This window comes from Melanostigma gelatinosum (genome assembly GCF_949748355.1).
Source record: "Melanostigma gelatinosum genome assembly, chromosome: 1".
NCBI classification, from domain to species: Eukaryota; Metazoa; Chordata; class Actinopteri; order Perciformes; family Zoarcidae; genus Melanostigma; species Melanostigma gelatinosum.
This window is the reverse complement of record NC_136634.1, coordinates 139,059-164,448: the sequence shown is the minus strand read 5'-3', so window position 1 is coordinate 164,448 and position 25,390 is coordinate 139,059. Positions and strand designations below refer to the sequence as shown.

The following is a 25,390-nucleotide window of genomic DNA, read 5'->3' as shown; positions in this document are numbered from 1 at the left end:
TGTTGTGAACAAACCCAGAATCAGAGCTGTTTCCACACACCAGAGCGTCGAGCTGACCGGGCAGGAAGTAGTAGTTCACTGCCAGAGAGACGAAGGAGAACAGCTGCAATACAGGGATCAGACCAACACTGTACATCTAAATATCATCATCATCTTCATCATACCAGGGTCTGTAGTCATATCGTGGAAAGTGATATTAGAATCAGGCCAAATGACACATTTGCTCCTCAGATTTCCCATGAAGAGCAGCAGACCAGTCAGAGCCAAGACGCTGAGGACGAGCACCATCAGAACGAGGACGCTAACGAGTCCCTTCAGTGATTGGATGAGAGCTCCGACCGTGGTCTTCAGACCTGAGAGGGGGCGGGGCAAAAGACTGACTCACGACATCATCATTCATGAAAACAGCCTTTAAAAGAGGAATGTGTAACATCTGACCTCATGCTCCACAGAACTAGGGGGCAGCAATCCACCTCTAACTCATTCTACACTAGTCCATCTAAATACAGTCATCAGTTATTAATAAAGCCAACTACGAACTAACTGCAGGACAAGAATGCATGAGATCCAACCACACTGCTGAAACTCTGACTGCTGGTCAGAATAATACTGCCATCTTATGGAGACCCCCTCAACGTGTTAGCGGTTAGGGAAGGTGGGGGGGGGGCTTTAATTCATCAATGTGATCTAACAAAGGTAAAGGGCGAATACTAACCATGTATGCTATATATATATTGCTTGTCATTGAGATGAAGAAACCTCTGTTAAGAATTTTAACATAAAACAATTTGATTGTGTTGAATTAAAACCCCCAAAATGCAGCGGGTCCACCAGACCCACGAACACTGGCTGAATAAGCACCTTTGATGTATGTGTGTAACACACTCACACACAGCACACACTGACCTGGGATGATTGTGATGATCTTTAGGACTAGAGGAACTGTCCTCAGCACAGAAACTTTGCCAAGGTCTACAAACCCCGCCACGAATCTGAAACACATCATCATCACCATCATCATCATCAGTGTAGTTTTAATGGATAAAACAAGATCTGGCTGAGGGACAGCTATTGAAAACTATCCTACAGCTACATGAGATACATGACGACTACAAAGAGATGCACGACGACCACAAAGAGATACAAGACGACCACAAAGAGATACACGATGACTACAAAGAGATGCACAACGACTACAAACAGATGCAAGACGACTACAAAGAGATACACGACGACTACAAAGAGATGCACAACGACTACAAAGAGATGCAAGACGACTACAAAGAGATACACGACGACTACAAAGAGATGCACAACGACTACAAAGAGATGCAAGACGACTACAAAGAGATACACGACGACTACAAAGAGATGCACGACGACTACAAAGAGATACACGACGACTACAAAGAGATGCACAACGACTACAAAGAGATGCAAGACGACTACAAAGAGATGCACGACGACTACAAAGAGATGCACAACGACTACAAAGAGATGCACGACGACTACAAAGAGATGCAAGACGACTACAAAGAGATGCAAGACGACTACAAAGAGATGCACGACGACTACAAAGAGATACACGACGACTACAAAGAGATACACGACGACTACAAAGAGATACAAGACGACCACAAAGAGATGCACGACGACTACAAAGAGATGCACGACGACTACAAAGAGATACAAGACGACCACAAAGAGATGCACGACGACTACAAAGAGATGCACGACGACTACAAAGAGATACACGACGACTACAAAGAGATACACGACGACGACAAAGAGATGCACGACGACTACAAAGAGATGCACGACGACTACAAAGAGATGCACGACGACTACAAAGAGATACACGACGACTACAAAGAGATACACGACGACTACAAAGAGATACACGACGACTACAAAGAGATGCAAGACGACTACAAAGAGATGCACGACGACTACAAAGAGATACACGACGACTACAAAGAGATACACGACGACTACAAAGAGATACACGACGACTACAAAGAGATGCACGATGACTACAAAGAGATGCACGACGACTACAAAGAGATGCACAACGACTACAAAGAGATACACGACGACTACAAAGAGATGCACGACGACTACAAAGAGATACAAGACGACTACAAAGAGATGCACAACGACTACAAAGAGATACACGACAACTACAAAGAGATGCAAGACGACTACAAAGAGATACAAGACGACTACAAAGAGATGCACAACGACTACAAAGAGATACACGACGACTACAAAGAGATGCACAACGACTACAAAGAGATACACGACGACTACAAAGAGATGCAAGACGACTACAAAGAGATGCACGACGACTACAAAGAGATACACGACGACTACAAAGAGATACACGTCGACGACAAAGAGATGCACGACGACTACAAAGAGATGCACGACGACTACAAAGAGATACACGACGACGACAAAGAGATACACGACGACGACAAAGAGATGCACGACGACTACAAAGAGATACACGACGACTACAAAGAGATGCACGACGACTACAAAGAGATACAAGACGACTACAAAGAGATGCACAACGACTACAAAGAGATACACGACGACTACAAAGAGATGCACAACGACTACAAAGAGATACACGACGACTACAAAGAGATGCAAGACGACTACAAAGAGATGCACGACGACTACAAAGAGATACACGACGACTACAAAGAGATACACGACGACGACAAAGAGATGCACGACGACTACAAAGAGATGCACGACGACTACAAAGAGATACACGACGTCTACAAAGAGATGCACGACGACTACAAAGAGATACACGACGACTACAAAGAGATACACGACGACTACAAAGAGATACACGACGACTACAAAGAGATGCACGACGACTACAAAGAGATGCACGACGACTACAAAGAGATACACGACGACTACAAAGAGATGCACGACGACTACAAAGAGATACACGACGACTACAAAGAGATACACGACGACGACAAAGAGATGCACGACGACTACAAAGAGATGCACGACGACTACAAAGAGATGCACGACGACTACAAAGAGATGCACGACGACGACAAAGAGATGCACGACGACTACAAAGAGATACACGACGACTACAAAGAGATACACGACGACTACAAAGAGATACACGACGCCTACAAAGAGATGCACGACGACTACAAAGAGATGCACGACGACTACAAAGAGATGCACGACGACTACAAAGAGATGCACGACGACTACAAAGAGATACACGACGACGACAAAGAGATGCACGACGACTACAAAGAGATGCACGACGACTACAAAGAGATACACGACGACTACAAAGAGATACACGACGACGACAAAGAGATACACGACGCCTACAAAGAGATGCACGACGACTACAAAGAGATGCACGACGACTACAAAGAGATGCACGACGACTACAAAGAGATACACGACGACGACAAAGAGATGCACGACGACTACAAAGAGATACACGACGACTACAAAGAGATACACGACGCCTACAAAGAGATACACGACGACTACAAAGAGATGCACGACGACTACAAAGAGATACACGACGACTACAAAGTTCGTCATTAAAATGTGTTGAACATTGTTGATTATTACCCCGTGGTGATCACCATAACGTCCAGCCAGTTCCAGGGATCTCTGAGGAAGGTGAATTTCCCGACACAGAAGCCTCTGGAAACAACCTTTATGATGGCTTCAAACATGTAGATGGCTGTGAACACGTGTCTGTTTAAAGACGGAAAAACACAGAAATATTTAAATACAGCACAAATACACTCAATTGAAATATAACACAGGTGTAACAAATATAACACTCCCGTTGTGAAGTTAAAGCTTATATAGTATTTAGCATAGCATACATGAAGGGAGTAGATGGATATTACATTGGTAATATTCAATACCAGAAAACTTCAACACTTGTTCCTGAAGCGTTCGAATGAATCAGTATAAATATAAAGTATGAGTGAAATATATATACATTTTAAATTGTATTTTTCTACTTTGATGCTATGTGACTACATCAAAGACAACAATATGTTTCATATCATTGATCATATCACTGGGGTACAACACAGCGTACCCAGAACATTATTATTCATATTATCTATTGCCATCTGCAGTCAACATCACAGCTCACACTGTGACTGTGACAAACCCCAGAGCTCAACATGTGTCCCAGACATTAGTATGTAGCTTTGAGAACAGAGATTCAATTCAGCACTTACACTTTTCAAAGAGGTCAAAGTTCAAACTGAACTTTAGTGACCTTTTATATGCAGATGACAGCTTTGTGAACAATGAAAGATCGACGCTGAGGACAGGCTGACTCTTTGTTCTTCAAAATACAGTTTTATGCTGCGAATCAGTTCTGTTATTTCCAGATGTTATTTGGTCCTCCTGTGTATGTGTGTGTGTGTGTGTGTGTGTGTTACTCACTCCATCATCCTGATCCATGCTGGAGGATCAGTCGTCGTCATGAACACACAGTTGGTCAGAATCGTTACCATGATGAACAAACTGAATAAAGTTTTGATGAATTGAGGAAAGGTTCAGTCCAAAGTCAGTCTCACAATATCGTGAGTTCACCATGTCATAGTTTTAAATGTATAATGAGAAGTAGTAGACCCTAAATAGAAGACTCAAAGTATCCCACAATGCATTGTGAACGTGTATGACAATGGTCACTTAACGAGGCACAATATACCACGATGGAGATGGCGTGAAGATAATATATGGGCGACTGTGGCTAAGTGGAGAGCAGGGCCGTCTTTCAATCAAAGAAACGGCAGTCCGATCTCCGGTTCCGGGTCCACTAGTCGCATGTCGATGTGTCCTTGAGCAAGACCCGTATGATAGAACCTGAATTGTACGTTGCTTTGGATAAAAGCGTCTGCTAAATGACTGTAATTTAATGCAGATTTTTACCTTTTACAATAAAAATGACTCCCAATTACCAAAAGAGACACTGCATTTCCAAAATGATGCGATACAAAAAAAGATACTAAACTGCCAGAAAATACACAAAAACTAGCACAACATATACAAAACTACCACAAAACACAAACCAAGAAGACACTGAATTACCAAAACTACCAATACAAATTACTCCAAAAAAATACACTGAATTCCCAAAATGATACTAGACAACCATGAAAGACACAAAACTACCGATAAAGAATTACCGTAAACTTCGAATAATAACACTAAACTATCAAAAAAGACACAAAACTATTGACACAAAATTACAATAAACTACAAAAAAAAACTTTACTCCTAAAAAAACAACAAATGGACTCCATGAGTTCAGTAGAGGGTCACAAAGGATATGAGTTCATGAGGATCTTCATGGCGACGGTCCTCAGTGGGCTGAACGGACTCAGCAGGTAACAAGCCGACTCAGCATTAAACCTGTGAATTATGTTGTCTTTACTGAGCACGATGAACGTCTGCAGAGCGACAGACATGTCAGAGAGAGAGACAGGTCAGAGAGAGAGACAGGTCAGAGAGAGAGACAGGTCAGAGACAGACAGGTCAGAGAGACAGACAGGTCAGAGACAGAGACAGGTCAGAGAGAGAGACAGGTCAGAGAGACAAACATGTCAGAGACAGACAGATCAGAGAGAGAGACAGGTCAGAGAGAGAGACAGGTCAGAGAGACAGACAGGTCAGAGAGAGAGACAGGTCAGAGATAGACAGGTCAGAGAGAGCGACAGGTCAGAGAGAGAGACAGGTCAGAGAGACAAACATGTCAGAGACAGACAGATCAGAGAGAGAGACAGGTCAGAGAGCGAGACAGATGAGAGAGACAGACAGGTCAGAGAGACAGACAGGTCAGAGAGAGAGGTCAGAGAGAGAGACAGGTCAGAGAGAGAGACAGGTCAGAGACAGACAGGTGAGAGACAGACATGTCAGACAGACAGACAGGTTAGAGAGAGAGACAGGTCAGACACAGACAGGTCAGAGAGAGAGACAGGTCAGACACAGACAGGTCAGAGAGAGAGACAGGTCAGAGAGACAGACAGGTCAGAGAGAGAGGTCAGAGAGAGAGACAGGTCAGAGACAGACAGGTGAGAGACAGACAGGTGAGACAGACAGACAGGTCAGTGAGACAGACAGGTCAGAGACAGAGACAGGTCAGAGAGAGAGACAGGTCAGAGAGAGAGACAGGTCAGACACAGACAGGTCAGAGAGAGAGACAGGTCAGAGAGAGAGACAGGTCAGAGACAGACAGGTGAGAGACAGACAGGTGAGACAGACAGACAGGTTAGAGAGACAGACAGGTCAGAGACAGAGACAGGTCAGAGACAGACAGGTCAGAGAGAGAGACAGGTCAGAGAGAGCGACAGGTCAGAGAGAGACAGGTCAGACACAGACAGGTCAGAGAGAGAGACAGGTCAGAGAGAGAGACAGGTCAGACACAGACAGGTCAGAGAGAGAGACAGGTCAGACAGACAGACAGGTCAGAGAGACAGACAGGTCAGAGAGAGAGACAAATTAGAGAGACAGGTCAGAGACAGACAAGTGAGAGACAGACATGTCAGACAGACAGACAGGTCAGAGAGACAGACAGGTCAGAGACAGAGACAGGTCAGAGAGAGAGACAGGTCAGAGACAGACAGGTCAGAGAGAGAGACAGGTCAGAGAGAGCGACAGGTCAGAGAGAGACAGGTCAGACACAGACAGGTCAGAGAGAGAGACAGGTCAGAGAGAGAGACAGGTCAGACACAGACAGGTCAGAGAGAGAGACAGGTCAGACAGACAGACAGGTCAGAGAGACAGACAGGTCAGAGAGAGAGACAAATTAGAGAGACAGGTCAGAGACAGACAAGTGAGAGACAGACATGTCAGACAGACAGACAGGTCAGAGAGATAGACAGGTCAGAGACAGAGACAGGTCAGAGAGAGACAGGTCAGAGAGAGAGACAGGTCAGAGACAGACATGTCAGACAGTCAGACAGGTCAGAGACAGACAGGTCAGAGACAGACAGGTCAGAGAGACAGACAGGTCAGAGACAGACAGGTCAGAGAGGGAGACAGGTCAGAGAGGGAGACAGGTCAGAGAGACAGACAGGTCAGAGACAGACAGGTCAGAGAGAGAGACAGGTCAGAGAGACAGACAGGTCAGACAGACAGACATGTCAGAGAGAGAGACAGGTCAGAGAGAGACAGGTCAGACAGACAGACAGGTCAGAGAGACAGACAGGTCAGAGACAGAGATAGGTCAGAGAGAGAGAGGTCAGAGAGAGAGACAGGTCAGAGAGACAGACAGGTCAGAGACAGACAGGTCAGCGACAGAGACAGGTCAGACAGACAGACAGGTCAGAGAGAGAGACAGGTCAGAGAGAGAGACAGGTCAGAGAGAGAGACAGATCAGAGAGACAGACAGGTCAGAGAGAGAGACAGGTCAGAGAGACAGACAGGTCAGACAGACAGACAGGTCAGCGACAGAGACAGGTCAGACAGACAGACAGGTCAGAGAAAGAGACAGGTCAGAGAGAGAGACAGGTCAGAGAGACAGACAGGTCAGAGACAGACAGGTCAGAGAGACAGACAGGTCAGAGAGAGAGACAGATCAGAGAGACAGACAGGTCAGAGAGACAGACAGGTCAGAGAGAGAGACAGGTCAGAGACAGACAGGTGGGAGATAGACATGTCAGACAGACAGACATGTCAGAGAGACAGACAGGTCAGAGAGAGAGACAGGTCAGAGAGAGAGACAGGTCAGAGACAGACAGACAGACATGTCAGACAGACAGACAGGTCAGAGACAGACAGGTCAGAGAGAGAGACAGGTCAGAGAGAGAGACAGGTCAGAGACAGACAGGTCAGAGACAGACAGGTCAGAGAGACAGACAGGTCAGAGAGAGACAGACAGGTCAGAGAGACAGACAGGTTCGAGAGATAGACAGGTTAGAGAGATAGACAGGTCAGACAGAGAGAGACAGACAGGTTAGAGACAGACAGGTCAGAGAGCGATATACATCAGAGAGACAGACAGGTCAGAGAGATAGACAGGTTAGAGAGATAGACAGGTCAGAGAGACAGACAGGTCAGAGAGACAGACAGGTTCGAGAGATAGACAGGTCAGAGAGCGACAGACAGAGAGAGACAGACAGGTTAGAGAGAGACAGGTCAGAGAGAGAGACAGAGCGAGACAGGTCAGAGGTCAGACTTGATGTTTTTCATCTTTTAATGAGGATTCTATTAAAGAGAGACAGACCTTCTGTGATTGGTAGAAGGGATCCAGCTCCTCCAATTGGGTGTTCAGAAGCTGAGGGGGCGGCTTTCCGTAAAAGAATGGGAGGGGCTTCCCGGCCTCCAGGTCACTGGCTGGTTTGGGTTGGTTGTTCTCTTTTACCTGTCAACCAGTGAGGAGGATTTAGTTTTACCCGTTAATGTTGTTGAACTCTAATACATTTAGATTCTTAAACTTAAAGATGCATTTAAATCAAAGTATAAATGATGTATTCACTCTTTATGTCAGTGTTTCTTCTTCAGGCAGCAGGTCTAAAGTTCTGCCCCGTGAGCCGGTTCACAGTCTGCATGGTTCTCCTCAGGGTATTGATGAGTATTATACTATATTAGTACTGATTCCTGGGTACTGATTTGTGTGTTTTGCACCTCTTTGCTCCTCTTCCTCGTCTGGAGCTCCATCTCTTCATCTTCATGTTGTTGTTGAATCTTCTGAAGTGAAGCTGCTGTCAAACGTCTGAAGACCTCCGTACCAACAGGGGGCAGCAGAGACGCCGTCCTGGTCTTCTGCAGCGCTGACCGGACTCCACTGTCACCTAGCAACCGCCTCCTGTGTGGAGATGGGAAGTAGAGGACCTCAAACAAAGACAGGACCTCCAGAGAGACTTCATGAGGACTGGTCTCAGCAGTGTTCTCTGACTGTGTGACGTGATGAGGACGGGAACCTTCATTGAAACACGAGACACACCTCGAAGCTCAGTTCATATTCTCACCTCACTACCTGTATCTAAAGCAGCGTGTTCTCTGGTCACGTGACATCACCACCTGTATCTAAAGCAGCGTGTTCTCTGGTCACGTGACATCACCACCTGTATCTAAAGCAGCGTGTTCTCTGGTCACGTGACATCACCACCTGTATCTAAAGCAGCGTGTTCTCTGGTCACGTGACATCACCACCTGTATCTAAAGCAGCGTGTTCTCTGGTCATGTGACCACCGTATCTAAAGCAGAGCTGTCTCTATTTAGAGAGAATCACACTTACAGCTGTGAAGGACGAAGTCTCAGCTGGTTGGCTCTCTTCAGAAGCTCTCCTCTCTCCTTCCTGCTCCTCCACATCTCAAAAAAGGACATTTTTCTGCTCGTCATGGCTGCACCCGTCTGTCCTCTGCATCCACCTGTTGCCACCTGTCTCCCCTGTCCTGTCTGTCTGTCTGTCTGTCTGTCTGTCTGTGTCTCTCTCTGTGTCTCTGTCTGTGAGTCTTGTAGAGTCTCCAGTTGTCTGCTGCTCTTCGTCTCAATGCACTGTTTTTATAATCAGTCCACTCCTCCAGTTTCAAATGTCTGCTGGGTGAGGTCATTACAGCCACGCACACACACACACACACGCACACACCCACACAGTGTGTCCGCAGCTTGTGTTCACACAAACTGACTTCCTGTTGCTTGCATATCTTCATTAGAACATCGATCTATTTTCCTGGAAACGGTGAAAGTCGTCTAAAACGCACACACGCACACACACACACACACGCACACACCCACACAGTGTGTCCGCAGCTTGTGTTCACACAAACTGACTTCCTGTTGCTTGCATATCTTCATTAGAACATCGATCTATTTTCCTGGAAACGGTGAAAGTCGTCTAAAACGCACACACACACACACACACACACACACACACACACACACACACACACACACACACACACACACACACAGAGAAGTACAGAAACAAAGAACCTCATTGTTTGTTGAATGAGAGCTTGTCTCTATTCACTGCCAACATTCATCTGTTCAAAACACACACACACACACACCACCCCCCCCCCCCCCCCACACACACACACACATTTTACAAGTGGGCTAAATGTAGCTATGTGTCTGCTAAATATGCTAAAGATACGTATAATGTGTTGTAATCTGCTTCTATCACTTCATATAATGATTAGCATATATGTCACGATCAGGCTTTGGCTTCTGTGTTCTGTGTGTCTTTCTGTAGCTCCTCCCTCCTCACTCTACCCGTCAGCCACTCCCTCAGCACCAGTCCAACTCCCTTCACCTGCCCCTGATCACTAATCAAGCGCTCCCTCATCAGCACAACTCCCCTCACCTGTTCTAGCCACTATTTAAACCAGATCATTGTGTTCTACCCGCCCGGTTGTCTCGTCCTGCTCCCGGTTCCCCGTCTGCCTCGTCTTGTCTTGTGCTTGGACTCCCTGTTGTGTGTTGGTAACGATTCCTATTTGTGTTTAATAAACACCTGCTTCACGCTACTCTGCCTGGTCTGAGTTCTCTACCACACCCCGTGACAATATATAAATATCATTAATGCTTCATAACAATATATATTACATTATAAACTCATATTGTGTTGTTATAAGCATATATAAATATCAATGCTCCTTCACACAAAGCATTTTGTGATGACTGGTCCAGTTACATACGACAGAATTTATGGTCACTCACTGACTTTTCTTTGACAAGGATCATAGTGTTCTAATATTTACATCGTTGTCTTACATTATAATCATTTTATATTGTGATGATGTAATATATGGATCGATAATGTTTCCTCCTCTGTTGATGTCGTATGTTGTACAGATTGTAAAGCCCTCTGAGGCAAATTTGAGATTGTGATTTTGGGTAGTACAAATAAAATTGAATTATTAATAAATCCAAGTGGTTATTGGGTGCTTTAAGTGAAGTAATGATATTCCTAAGGTATAGACATATTAAATACTGGTAATAGGTCACTCTGTGGTCATTGTGAAACAAAGATCAATAAATCTAAAATGTCAGTGAGTGACCAGCAGTTACGAAGTATATGAAGAGAGACTCACAGAGCCGCTTGGCTGACGTCCTGCTGTAAGATTGTTGTCTTACTTCCGGTTGGCAGTCTACTTGTTTTAATGGGAGCAAACTGTTCCAGCTTAACCCAGTTAGTTGTGTTATATTCTTCATTACAAATGTCCTTGCGGACTGTTGGCCACTACGGCACCTCTAGGATCTTCAAGAGCGTCTTCATCCTTCCTAAATGACCTCCAAATGGGCTATCTTTGAAGTAAGCCAGAAACTCTGAGACTGGTATGGAACAACTAACTGGTAGTTGGATCCTCCATACTTTGAAGGTACACCCCGGTATAACACTTCTTGCTGTGGTTGATAGTGTGGGCTGACAAATGACAATAAACCTGAACCAGCCCCAACTATAAACCTGAACCAGCCCCAACTATAAACCTGAACCAGCCCTAACTATAAACCTGAACCAGCTCTAACTATAAACCTGAACCAGTCCTAACTATAAACCTGAACCAGTCCTAACTATAAACCTGAACCAGTCCTAACTATAAACCTGAACCAGCCCTAACTATAAACCTGAACCAGTCCTAACTATAAACCTGAACCAGCCCTAACTATAATCCTGAACCAGCCCTAACTATAAACCTGAACCAGCCCTAACTATAAACCTGAACCAGCCCTAACTATAAACCTGACCCAGCCCTAACTATAAACCTGAACCAGCCCTAACTATAAACCTGAACCAGCCCTAACTATAAACCTGAACCAGCCCTAACTATAAACCTGAACCAGTCCTAACTATAAACCTGAACCAGCCCTAACTATAAACCTGAACCAGTCCTAACTATAAACCTGAACCAGCCCTAACTATAAACCTGAACCAGTCCTAACTATAAACCTGAACCAGCCCTAACTATAAACCTGAACCAGCCCTAACTATAAACCTGAACCAGTCCTAACTATAAACCTGAACCAGCCCTAACTATAATCCTGAACCAGCCCTAACTATAAACCTGAACCAGCCCTAACTATAAACCTGAACCAGCCCTAACTATAAACCTGACCCAGCCCTAACTATAAACCTGAACCAGCCCTAACTATAAACCTGAACCAGCCCTAACTATAAACCTGAACCAGCCCTAACTATAAACCTGAACCAGTCCTAACTATAAACCTGAACCAGCCCTAACTATAAACCTGAACCAGTCCTAACTATAAACCTGAACCAGCCCTAACTATAAACCTGAACCAGTCCTAACTATAAACCTGAACCAGCCCTAACTATAAACCTGAACCAGCCCCAACTATAAACCTGAACCAGCCCCAACTATAAACCTGAACCAGCCCTAACTATAAACCTGAACCAGCTCTAACTATAAACCTGAACCAGTCCTAACTATAAACCTGAACCAGTCCTAACTATAAACCTGAGCCAGCCCCAACTATAAACCTGAACCAGCCCCAACTATAAACCTGAACCAGCCCTAACTATAAACCTGAACCAGCCCTAACTATAATCCTGAACCAGCCCTAACTATAAACCTGAACCAGCCCTAACTATAAACCTGAACCAGCCCTAACTATAAACCTGACCCAGCCCTAACTATAAACCTGAACCAGCCCTAACTATAAACCTGAACCAGCCCTAACTATAAACCTGAACCAGCCCTAACTATAAACCTGAACCAGTCCTAACTATAAACCTGAACCAGCCCTAACTATAAACCTGAACCAGTCCTAACTATAAACCTGAACCAGCCCTAACTATAAACCTGAACCAGTCCTAACTATAAACCTGAACCAGCCCTAACTATAAACCTGAACCAGCCCTAACTATAAACCTGAACCAGCCCTAACTATAAACCTGAACCAGCTCTAACTATAAACCTGAACCAGTCCTAACTATAAACCTGAACCAGCCCTAACTATAAACCTGAACCAGTCCTAACTATAAACCTGAACCAGCCCTAACTATAAACCTGAACCAGCTCTAACTATAAACCTGAACCAGCTCTAACTATAAACCTGAACCAGCTCTAACTATAAACCTGAACCAGCTCTAACTATAAACCTGAACCAGCCCTAACTATAAACCTGAACCAGCCCTAACTATAAACCTGAGCCAGCCCTAACTATAAACCTGAACCAGCCTTAACTATAAACCTGAGCCAGCCCTAACTATAAACCTGAACCAGCCCTAACTATAAACCTGAACCAGCCCTAACTATAAACCTGAACCAGCCCTAACTATAAACCTGAGCCAGCCCTAACTATAAACCTGAACCAGCCTTAACTATAAACCTGAGCCAGCCTTAACTATAAACCTGAACCAGCTCTAACTATAAACCTGAACCAGTCCTAACTATAAACCTGAACCAGCCCTAACTATAAACCTGAACCAGCCCTAACTATAAACCTGAGCCAGCCCTAACTATAAACCTGAACCAGCCTTAACTATAAACCTGAGCCAGCCTTAACTATAAACCTGAACCAGCTCTAACTATAAACCTGAACCAGTCCTAACTATAAACCTGAACCAGCCCTAACTATAAACCTGAACCAGCCCTAACTATAAACCTGAACCAGCCCTAACTATAAACCTGAACCAGTCCTAACTATAAACCTGAACCAGCTCTAACTATAAACCTGAACCAGCCCTAACTATAAACCTGAACCAGCCCTAACTATAAACCCGAGCCAGCCCTAACTTAAGTCTTAACCCTACTCTTACATGTAGTGAGTGTTTCTAGCCCCCTCGACTGAAACTGGAAGCTAGTTCCACAGGAGAGGAGCTTGATAACTGAAGGTTCTGGTTCCCGTTCTACTTTTTGAGACTCTAGGAACCACAAGTTACTCTGCATTCTGGGAGTGCAGCTCTTTAGTGGGGTAATAGGGTACACATTAGAACACTGAAAATAAACTACATTTCTTACATGTATCATCGCTAAAGAGGAAACGCTAAACATGTGACACAGGGAGACCATCAACAGCTGCTAAAGTACGATAGCCATCAATAACCGGGCTTATCTTTTAAAAAACTGTGGGATTAGAAAGTTGCTAAAAGGAGGAAAGAGCTAAGAGACTTTAACAGAATTAGTGCACGTTTAAATGTATAACTGACATTTAGCCACTGTAATGAAGAATATAACAAACCGAATGAGTTATGCCAGGGGTGTGAAACTCATCTTCACTCTGGGCCACATCAGCATCACGGTCGCCCTCAAAGGGCCGGTTAATGTAAGACGGTGTAAATGTAACTTCTCATAACATATTGGTAAATAACTCTCTCTGCATTTGATTATTGTTTATTCAAGTGTAAAAATATTGTACATGCAGTTATATAAATGTAAAAATATATTTCAGCACATTTGTTGTTATAACAAATTTAGGAAATTTTAATAAACCCACATTACTCTATCAAAGATCAAACTATTAAAGAAAATATCAAAGACAAATATCAAACACAAGTTATTACAATAACTTTGTTCAAAGCTTAAAATCCTTTCTAGGGTGCGTTTGCACAATCCCACGTGAAGTATTTCATGTGTTTTAAAGACACGTTTAAAGTTTAGTCTTCAATGTACTCACAATACATTTATATGTCAAGTGTACAGTAACCAGCCAAAGAGCTGCTTCTGTGTGTGTTTAAGTATCTCATCATTTTGACTTTCTATAACTTCAACTTTCTTTCTCAGAATTATGACTTTCTATCTCGTAATTTCAACTATGGGGATATTTTATTATCAAGTCTAACTTTTTATTATATTTTTTTATTGTTATTTGAATTCTTTATTTTTAGGGCCTTGAGTTTGAGACCCGTGGGTTATGCTACAGTAGCTACGCACGCAAACTCAGAAATGCTGACAATGAGAAATGAGAGAACACGCTGACTTCAGCACGTCAACACCTGAGAATCAACATCGGTCCTCCTGAGTCTCGTTCATAGACAATCATGAACTAACAGTATATGTATATGAGTCGGTATGTTCAGGTTTTTGTCTACAGTAACATGATGACCTGTAACCGGAGGTGATGCTCATGTTCAGGTACTCTGAGGGGATACAAGACGTAGGTATATGATATAAAACAGACGTATTAACTGGTGTTTAATAAGGAGCAGTGCACTCTGGGATGTTAGTAGAAGAGTTTATTAAAAATGATTTTGGTTAAAAATTTTGGCCACGTAAAAAAAAAGAAAACAGGAAATACAAAATGAGAAAGTAAAAAATTCTGTGGTCACATGGTTTTAACATTCATAGTTTCATAACTTTAGACTTTAACTTTGATTTTATTACATTCACAAAGGCATTAAAAACTCAAAAGTACAATTTTAAAAAGTTTACTGAAGCTTTGAGAAAGGTTCTTTAAATATCAAGATTTATATTTTGCAGCTACTTCACGTCTTGAATAGCCCATAAAATATCTTTGGTTTTCATTCAAACACCATAATTAGATTTTGGAATAAACATCTTTAATTTTGGTTCTCTCTCTTCTCCAATTGGTAAAAGAGGTCACTTCTGATTCAGTGCGGAGCAAAGGTCAACGGTTGAATCATCTATCGGCAACCAGTCAAGAAAAACAATTTAACCAGAAACACATCAAACACATCAAACACATCTAACCCATCAAACACATCTAACCCATCAACCCCATCAAACCCATCAAACCCATCAAACCCATCAAACCCATCAAACCCATCAAACCCATCAAACCCATCTAACCCATCAAACACATCAAACACATCAAACCCATCAAACCCATCAAACACATCAAACACATCAAACACATCAAACACATCAAACACATCTAACACATCTAACACATCTAACACATCTAACCCTAGAACAGACAGGTGGAGTAGATGGTGACCTTGCGGCTGATCTCCTGAAGCAGCTCCTTCACGGCCGCCTCCAGCTCCACCAGCTGCTCCGCCTTCACCTCCAGAGTCTGCTGGTTGTCTCCGTAAGACTTCTCCAGGTCTGTAAAAGATCAATGAGACAAAAACTTTCACACTGGAGTTGGGTGGTTTTTGGGCCTACAAGTTTACACCAGTTTGATTGTAATATTGAAATGGTATTTATGACGTGTTCTGCCAAATTAAAAAAGTTGCCTACATCAGCAACCAGTGAGGACGGCGTTACAGCGCTAGCTTGTATAAACCTCTTCTTTTAGGAATCATGACTTCTTTTTGTGGGCGGAGCTTAGCTAAAAGCAGAATAATTATCCGAACACATTCGTTAATGCTGGCTAGCAAGCGTTGTTGTCTTTTCTTAATAACTGCTGAAGAACTCTGGGGCCGCGTCGCCTACTGGTAGACTACTTGATGGGAGAAGAGAAGACGGGAGATCCCGAGAGGAGGGCTGGCTAGTTAGCTAGCTAGCTTGTCCATCTGCAGAGCTCGCTAATGCTAGAGTGATGTCAGTGTGATGTCACCTTTGAGCAGCTGCAGTTTGTCGCTGGCCTTCAGCAGCAGCTCTTTAGCTTCCTGCTGCAGTGACTCCGCCCTCTTCTTTGCATTAGCGACGCCCCCGGCCTTCTGACCAATCAGCTGCTCCACTTTGGCATACTTCTCCTTCAGCTCTGAGTCCAGGTCCTACACACACACACACACACACACACACACACAGATCAACATCAACTAGAAGATATCTGCAGATGTTTGAGTGTCCTTTAGGTGAACTCACCTTCTTCACATCCTCTGCAACCTTTCTGATGCTCGCTGCATCCTGATTGGTGCGTTCGGTGCTCACAGTGACGTTCAGACCTTTGTCTCTCAGCAGCATCACTTCCTGCTCCAGCCTCTGCAGCCTTTGGGTGGCGTGAGTCAGCTTCAACTCTGCATGTGCCGTCTCCAACTCCACCTGAACACAGCACAGACAGGCAGCGTGTTACCTTCATGTTTCTAACGTGTGTAGCAAACAAAAGTGACATGATATCAGTGAAGTAAACGTCTAGTACACATTGTGACGGGATGTCAGTGAAGTAAACGTTGGTCAGTACTAACGGAGGACACCAGCTGATTGGTGGTCTGGATGTGGGCGGCGGTTTGCTGGATCGCGTTGCTGGCAGCGGTCTGAGCTCTCTGAGCTTCTTCCAGAGCTCGCTGTACCTTCTCTGCAGAGTCCTTCACATCTCCTGCTTCCTCACTGACGAGAACAGGAAGTTTCATAATCATCATCATCACCACCATCATCACCATCACCATCACAACCATCATCATCACCATCACCAGCAGGCAGTGAGAGACGAGACCTTTTTAAACTGTAAAGGGTCCTGGATGACCCGGTAGGACCCACCTGGCGAGGCGGGCCTGGTCCAGCAGGTCCCCGGCTCTGTGGATGTCAGCGGTGCTCTGCTGCAGGATTCTCTCCACGTGTCCCAGCTCTCCCACCTTCTGCCGGATGTCCTCGGTCAGATTCTGCAGCTGAGCCGGCGTGGTCGGCATCTGCACGGCCAGAACCTCGTCGGCCACCAGCTCGATGCTCTCCAGGTCGGCGGCGTCCTCTGAAACCAAAGGCCGCCAGTTGGATCCAGACTCAGAACCATCATGAAAAGTCACATGACTCTGAACAGGAAGTGAGCGACATACGTGTGAGGAAGTCTCTGATCTGTCTGATGAGGACTCTCAGATCCTCATTGCTCTGCTGGATTTTCTGTTTGGTTCTGTTGGTTTTCATCAGGACGTCCTGAGCGCTCAGCTTCGCCTCGTCCGCTCTCTCTTTGGCCTCAGACACCTGCAGACAGGTAAGAACATCCGGTACAGATCAGGACCCGTCAGGTCCAGCACAGACCAGGGAGCATCAGACTCACCATCTTGGAGAGTTTGTCCACTTCCTCCATGGCGCTGATGATTTCCTGCTGAGATTCTCGGGTCTTCTTCCAGATGTTTCTGGCCGCCGTCTTCACGCCGTCACATCCTTCACCTCCACACCTGGTCCGACCCTCAGAGTCCACACAGCCCAGACCTCCACAGGGAGAGGACCCGCACGAGTCCTGACCTGATAGTGGACTGCCGCATGTCTGTGAGAACCAGGACCGACCACAAAATGAAGTCAAATCCAATTATAATAAAATAAACATCTTTAATACTCCTCTGATACAAGTATGATATATTGTATGAGTATAAATCCAAAATAATGCACTCCATCTGTGTTAATGGTCGCTGTGGAAACAGAAGTTGTGCATATTTTTGTTTGTTAATCTCTTTCAAACTACAAATAAAATATTTTGTGGTTTTCATGTTTGTCCAGTTAGAAAGAGTCAAAAGGTTTAAAGTGTCATAAATAAATGAGAATAAATCATCTTCAGATCTTTAAAGAAAGAGAGGAGAGGGGACGTGATGCCTTCAGGAGCAGCTCTCTAAATCAGAGGAAATCATTCATTGAGACATGCAGTTAAACGGTCAAGTCCTGAATGAAAATAAAAACAAACAATAATGAAATGAAATGATCACCTTGTGGCTGATCTCTGATAGGTCCAGCGTCTGCAGCTCTCCTGCCAGGTCGTCCAGTCTCTGAGCATGCTCAGCGTGTCTCCTCAGGAACTCCTCTCTGGTTTGGTTCAGTTTGTCCTCTGTGAGTTGCCGTAGAGCACTGGAGGTTTGTACAATGCTGCCGGCATCGATGGTGGATGCGTTTGCGCGAACTTCAGCCGCCAGAGACTGTTGGAAGTATTTAGAGACGCTGTCCGTTGCCCCTGGAGACAGGAAGTACCAATCAGATGAGAGAACAGGTGAGTCCACAGGTGACCTCACAGGTGATGTGACATAACAGTTTATTCTGGACCCACAGCAGGAAGCTGCTGATGAAGACGGGATTGAAAACTCCAGAATTAGTAAGTAAGTGGCCCTTGAGTAGTTGTTTGGTCCAGTTTAAGATATTTGACACCAACAGGTTCCAGTATTTTTCCAGGCCAGAAGAACTGAAGAGATTTATTAAAACCTGATCACATGACCCCCCCCCCCCCCCAAAAAAACTGCCCATTGACCTTTAACCACTCTCACCTCTGATGTCAGAGTTCTTCATGAACTCAACCTGATCCAACAGCTCTTGAACCGTTCGCTCCAGTTTCTGTGCATCCGACATCACAGAGTTCAGTTTAGTTTCTGCAGCCGAGTCCTCGTCCTCCACCTGCACCAGGGTCCGTTCAGTGTGGTTCAACATCCGGCTCAGGGCCCCCATCAGGTCACTAAGGAAACACACAGGTCAGAGGTCACAGTTTACATTATTCTGAGCTGCTTTGATCTCCAGATTAAATATAATCCCATTAGGCATGTTGCTGCTCGTTTAAACTCTAGATGAAATATAATCAACATGGACTAGCGAGGATCGAACCGCCGACACTGCTCTGCCACTGAGCCACAGTCGCCCCTGTACAGATAGATGTGCTGATTTGGTTTACAGAACACTATAAATTCCCTCAAATCTTGAGGATGATGCTTTAATCAAGTTTATAGTTCAAAATGCAATCGGTAAACTGGAAGGGAAAGTTTGGGCAGTTTGTGTCGTTCATGCTGAGACAAACCAACTCGAGTTGTCATTCGGAGGTCACGCTGCAGTTCATTTGAATGCGAAGTATCATAAAAACAACCACAGCGAGTGCCTTTAGACAACGTTGATGTTTGGAAGTTTCACAGAGGAATATTGACTTGTTTCTTTCAGGGATTTAGCTGCTTCTTGCTGACCTGCACCTCCAGATCTCTGCAGATCCTCTTACGAGTGGTCGACGGCTCGATTATGTCATTCACAAAACCTCAGAGCAGCTGGGAAAGGATTGGCAAACTTATCGATGTATTCAGCCTCTTCAGATTATTTTTAGAGGAAAGGAGAACCAGGCAGAGTCCCCTTGACACCCATGACCGCGACCTCAGCAGTGGGTCAGGCGTAGTTCACATCTCCTCTCAAGTGTTGGAGCTCATCACGTCATAGGGCTCCTCCGCCAGCCTGTCTGGTGATGATGGTTATGTTCGGGAGAGTGGCCTCTGCAAAGGCAAACAGCAGCTTGGCTCTACGTCTGATGATGCGTCCATACTCCGGAGCAGGAGCAGGCAGGAAGCCCGGCACATCCACAAAGGTGGTGATGGGAAGATTGAAAGCATCACAGAAGCGTACAAAGCTCCCTTCACTGAAGAGTTGATGTCCAAACAACCAGAAGTCCCTTTGGGCTGGTTACCCACAATACAGTGCATCCGTTCATGCAGGCAAAGCCAACCACAATGTTTCTGGCATAGTTGGGCATGATCTAACCATGAAAGTAAAAGGAGTAGATGGCTCCTCCTGCACAGGGACCCATGATGAGGGAGATCTGAGGTACGACTCCTGAAGCAATCGCATTCCTCAGGAAGATATCTGCATATCCAGCCAGAGACTCCACTCCCTCCTGGATCCGACCAGAGTCCTTCAACCCGATGACCGAGGCTCCAACTGTCATGGCCTGGTCCACAATCTTACAAATCTTCTGTACATGAGCTCCAGACAGACTGCCACCGAACACTGAAGTCCTGAGTAAAAACATACACCAGCTTGCAATTGATCCTACCTCGGCCTGTCACAACGCTGCCCTGCACCATGCCGAAGACAGAGCGGCGATGATCCACGAACATGTCCGAATCCACAAAGGACTCAGGGCCCAGCACAAGATCTACTTGCTCCCTGGCTTAATTGACCTTTTTTGTGTTTGTATCTATTCTCCTCTGACCTCTGCCATCTTCTGTTTCTTGTCAATCCTCTCCTTAACGCTCAGGGGGCTAACAGAATTCCAGCAGCAGCCCCGTTGCTGGTTCGGCGGTAGCATTGTGGCAGCAACTAACCTGGCCTATTGCAGCGCGATATCACTCCAGATCAAATATCATCTCACCTGGCCTGTTGCTGTAAATCTACTATCCAGATCAAATATCATCTCACCTGGCCTGTTGCTGTAAATCTACTATCCAGATCAAATATCATCTCACCTGGCCTGTTGCAGCAGCTCTTGGGTCTCGGTCAGTGGTTGAGAGGCTGGATTCTGGTTAAGGATGACCCAGATGTCGGTGAGGCTCCTCTCCATGCTGTCGATGGACTTCTTGTACGCTCCGCTGACTCCGCTGGCTTTCACGGTGTTGACCTTGTTGAGGAGGCGGTGCGTCCGATTGGTCAACTGACTGATGACGTTGTCCCAGTCGGCGAAGCACTGGTGGCAGCGGCGGCAGTCGGGGAAGGTTCCAGAGAAGCCGCGGCTGCAGACGTCGCAACGTGGGCCGGAAACCCCGTCCACACAGACGCAGTGACCGCTGCCTTTGTTACACTGCTGCTCAGACATACCGCGAGGATCACAGTCGCATGCTGAGACAGAAACACATTCAGGGTTAGAAGTTCACACCTGAAACCACACCCACCAGTGATGTCACAGAGTCCTGGAGTACACATCACAGTTTAACTCGCTGTGAACAACATTTGCAGATGATAATGGAGGTGACTAGTCAGAGAGTTACTAGGTAACCAAATCTAACCATGAGGACTCAAATACAGACTCACTACCAAAGAGGACTGAGACTGAAGGGAGCCAGAGTCTGAACATTACATTACAGTCACACCGTAGTCACAGCTACGGGAGACGGGTTAAGTGTCTTGCTCAAGGACACATCGAGATGCGACTAGCGGAGCCGGGGATCGATCCACCGATCCTCTGATTGAAGGACGGCCCTGCTCTCCACTTAGCTGAAGGTATGTTCACACTTTACAGTGTGTCTTCAGAAGTCGGTTTCATAAAGAGACACATATATGGTTGTTTAATTAAACACAGACACACAAACTGTCCAACTTCCTGTGAGGGTGTGTGTGTAACATCTGGTTTGTATTTAACAGTTCAAACTCCTTCAAGCTGCAGAAACAACAAAACTGATTCAGACTGAGATTTAACTCTGAACATGAAACAAAGCATCAACAGACAGACTGTCAGACAAACAGAGACGGGCTGTGGTGTTAGACGTGTACCCCCCCCCCCCCCCCCCCCCCCCCCAGGTCCAGTTTCACAAAGCCTCTTTGTGGATTTCAGGAATATTTGGAGGATCAGACAGATCTCTGGTCTTGTCTCCATGGCGACGGGACCGTCGGGCCTCGGGGAACATCTGGACTTAATATAAGTCACAGCAGACCGCAGCAGAGGATGCTTGGGTCAGGAATGTTCCCACAATGCATTGGGGCAGCGGCTGAACGACTGTTCCTTCACATTCACAATAAAATGTATATTATGGATAACGTGGTAATGTGGTGAACGTACCGCGACACTGGACCTCTGGGTCTCCCCAGAACAGCTCTCTACACTCGCTGCATGTTCCTCCTCCGAAGCCGGGCTGACAGGAACACTGACCACTGATCTGTGGACCAAACAAAGTGTGACCACGAGCTGCTGGACGGACCAAGACTAAAGGTTCACATCGTAACCTCCTCACCTCGTTGCAGGACGTCCCATACGAGTGTTTGGAGTCGCAGGTGCAGGCCTGACAGCCGCGGCCGCTCACCATGTTCCAGGAGTCGGGCGCACAGCGGTCGCAGTGTTGCCCGATGACGTCGGGGAGGCAGCGACACTGACCGCTGCTGAGGTCGCAGTGACAATCGCCGGGTGACGGACAGCTGGAGGAGTCGCTGCCCAGCTGGTTACAAACACACTCTGTGGACGAGAAGAGTTCAATCTGGATTCAGGACCAGACTTCATTAAGACTTGATCCACATTTGGATCAATCGAGAGCATTTCAAGGAGTGAACCTGGTGAACTCACTCCTACAGCCCTGCAGCAGGGCATTGCCGTAGTAGCCGTGCTTGCAGCTCTGGCAGGCGTTGCCCTCGCTGTGGTAAAGGCAATGCAGACACTCGCCGGTTCGGGCGTCGCAGGACTCCGGGTCCAACATGTCGATGTTGCTGTTGCACCGACAGGGCTGACACTGCCCCCCCACATCCCCAGGGTTTCCATGGTAACCAGGTGAGCATTCGTCACAGCGAGAACCTGCAGAGAGAAGGAGGCGGGTTTACAGACATCGTTCACTTTTAATTTCTATTTCCATCTACAGACAGTGAATTGTTTCATGTTCAATGAAGAACCATCGCTTCACTTTTATTACTTCGACTGTTACAGTTCAGCTGCTTTCAACGTTTACACTTCATTTAACTCTTCGACTGACAGCAAAGACTACATGTCAGCTGCTTTTATCTTTTTATATACAAATGATACTATGATACAATGATACAAATGAACTAAATACTACATTTCTTCACTGCTTTTAGTTCCTCAAACCTCTCATACACAGACACAAGAGTTAAATGAACCCGTTTACAATGTTTAAACCTGTGCTCGTGAGCGTCAGTCAAGTCTATTCTAATATAATATTGTTATTATTCTCTTTCATCACTGAAGCTTTATCTGAAGTGACGTCTAGAAACATTGAACCCTGAGAGCCAATCAGAAACTCGTGTTATCGAGCTGCAGTTTCATAACGTTAAGTATTGTAATAAAAAGTGAAATATTTCCAGACTGTTGTGGAAATGATGGGAGAAAGTTTGTGATTGAAGCTTCTGTCTCATTTCCTGCTGTAATTACAGAGTCACATCACATTCCTGCTCTCAGCCTGTTTACATCACACTGGATCACTCCTCTTAAAAGAAGTCAGGTTGTCTCCACAAAGCAGCTGTTTGAATCATGAAAACTAAACAGAACAAACTAATTATTCAGATTAATTGTCACATCTGCAGTTTCTTCATTCAGTTTCTGCTTCAACACAAAAATATTTCTTCATAAGGAAATCAAACTGATGAAAAGGTTGAATAAAAAGCGTTGATATGTTTTAAATGCATCTCTTTATCACTTGTACCGAATTCAACGTCTGTTTTTACTTCTGTATCTGTCTCAGTGTTAATAACGTTTTACCACAGAGTTAATAACATGTGACCAGAGGTAAAAACGTTTTACCAGAGTTAATAACGTTTTACCAGAGGTAATAACATGTTACCACAGACTTAATAACATGTTACCACAGAGTTAATAACGTTTTACCAGAGGTAATAACATGTTACCACAGAGTTAATAACGTTTTACCAGAGGTAATAACATGTTACCACAGAGGTAATAACGTTTTACCAGAGTTAATAACGTTTTACCAGAGGTAATAACATGTTACCACAGACTTAATAACGTTTTACCAGAGTTAATAACGTTTTACCAGAGGTAATAACATGTTACCACAGAGTTAATAACGTTTTACCAGAGTTAATAACGTTTTACCAGAGGTAATAACATGTTACCACAGAGTTAATAACGTTTTACCAGAGGTAAAAACATGTGACCACAGAGGTAATAACGTTTTACCAGAGTTAATAACGTTTTACCAGAGGTAATAACATGTTACCACAGAGTTAATAACGTTTTACCTGAGGTAATAACATGTTACCACAGAGGTAATAACGTTTTACCAGAGGTAAAAACATGTGACCACAGAGGTAATAACGTTTTACCAGAGTTAATAACGTTTTACCAGAGGTAATAACATGTTACCACAGAGTTAATAACGTTTTACCTGAGGTAATAACATGTTACCACAGAGGTAATAACGTTTTACCAGAGGTAATAACATGTTACCACAGACTTAATAACGTTTTACCAGAGGTAATAACATGTTACCACAGGGTTAATCACGTTCTACCACTGTGACCAGCTGTGTTACTAAAGATGTTATCTCTGTACAGTTTTCACCCCGTTAATAAAAGTCTAACCTCAATGTTAATAAAGTTGTTTTGTATCTCTGTGTAGAACTCAGTGTTAATAAAGTTTAGATTGTACCTCTGTATCCGGTGTTGCAGACGCAGATGGCCTGCTGGGAGTCGTCACCACGGTAACAACTTCCTGCGAACTGCCGCAGGCTGCCGGGTCCATTGGGACACATGCAGGGACGACAGTGGTCACCTGACCCCAACACTGGGTCCCCATAGTAACCATCCAGACACCTGAAGTAAAAGAGAGTAAGTGACGAGGGAAAGTTATTGATTCATCATCAGACCTCATTACGAAGAATAGAATGTATACTATCTTTATCCCTTTAAGGGGGAAATCTTTCTCTGCATTTGACCCATCCGTGTATATAGGGAGCAGTGGGCTGCCATTGACAGGCGCCCGGGGAGCCGGGGCTTCAGTGCTCAGGTACACTTCGACACATGACACGTCCCAGTCGGGGATCGAAACGTGGACCTTCCCAGACGACCTCTTAACCCAGTGCGCCACGGTCGCCTCCAAATTACTAAGACCGCTGCAGAGCCGTCAGACCTCTGCAACTAGTACTAAGACCTCTGCAGCTAGGCCCAGACAGCTCGTCCCAGACAGTCCAGAATCTCACTGG

The 25,390-nt window shown here is 45.1% G+C and overlaps 2 protein-coding genes across 2 annotated transcripts in view; both read right to left on the bottom strand.

Moving 5' to 3' along the window:
• Window positions 1–9,488, bottom strand: part of LOC306782050 (sodium channel protein type 4 subunit alpha B-like) — a 31,640-nt gene extending 22,152 nt beyond the window's left edge. Inside the window, exons 1-9 of the mRNA XM_079275225.1 lie at window positions 9,272–9,488; window positions 8,659–8,839; window positions 8,258–8,395; window positions 5,366–5,483; window positions 4,474–4,564; window positions 3,634–3,762; window positions 907–992; window positions 165–353; window positions 15–78 (exon numbers count right to left, since the gene is read on the bottom strand). Coding sequence (XP_079131351.1) covers window positions 15–78; window positions 165–353; window positions 907–992; window positions 3,634–3,762; window positions 4,474–4,564; window positions 5,366–5,483; window positions 8,258–8,395; window positions 8,659–8,839; window positions 9,272–9,375 — 1,100 coding nt within the window. The 5' untranslated portion in view covers window positions 9,376–9,488. The remainder of the gene's footprint in view (window positions 1–14; window positions 79–164; window positions 354–906; window positions 993–3,633; window positions 3,763–4,473; window positions 4,565–5,365; window positions 5,484–8,257; window positions 8,396–8,658; window positions 8,840–9,271) is intronic.
• A 5,674-nt stretch (window positions 9,489–15,162) lies between these two features.
• Window positions 15,163–25,390, bottom strand: part of lamb1a (laminin, beta 1a) — a 31,106-nt gene continuing 20,878 nt past the window's right edge. Inside the window, exons 20-33 of the mRNA XM_079279431.1 lie at window positions 24,838–25,001; window positions 22,786–23,010; window positions 22,460–22,677; window positions 22,288–22,384; window positions 20,981–21,350; window positions 19,034–19,218; window positions 18,485–18,726; window positions 17,842–18,051; window positions 17,621–17,765; window positions 17,328–17,535; window positions 17,036–17,177; window positions 16,716–16,892; window positions 16,465–16,624; window positions 15,163–16,010 (exon numbers count right to left, since the gene is read on the bottom strand). Coding sequence (XP_079135557.1) covers window positions 15,871–16,010; window positions 16,465–16,624; window positions 16,716–16,892; window positions 17,036–17,177; window positions 17,328–17,535; window positions 17,621–17,765; window positions 17,842–18,051; window positions 18,485–18,726; window positions 19,034–19,218; window positions 20,981–21,350; window positions 22,288–22,384; window positions 22,460–22,677; window positions 22,786–23,010; window positions 24,838–25,001 — 2,683 coding nt within the window. The 3' untranslated portion in view covers window positions 15,163–15,870. The remainder of the gene's footprint in view (window positions 16,011–16,464; window positions 16,625–16,715; window positions 16,893–17,035; window positions 17,178–17,327; window positions 17,536–17,620; window positions 17,766–17,841; window positions 18,052–18,484; window positions 18,727–19,033; window positions 19,219–20,980; window positions 21,351–22,287; window positions 22,385–22,459; window positions 22,678–22,785; window positions 23,011–24,837; window positions 25,002–25,390) is intronic.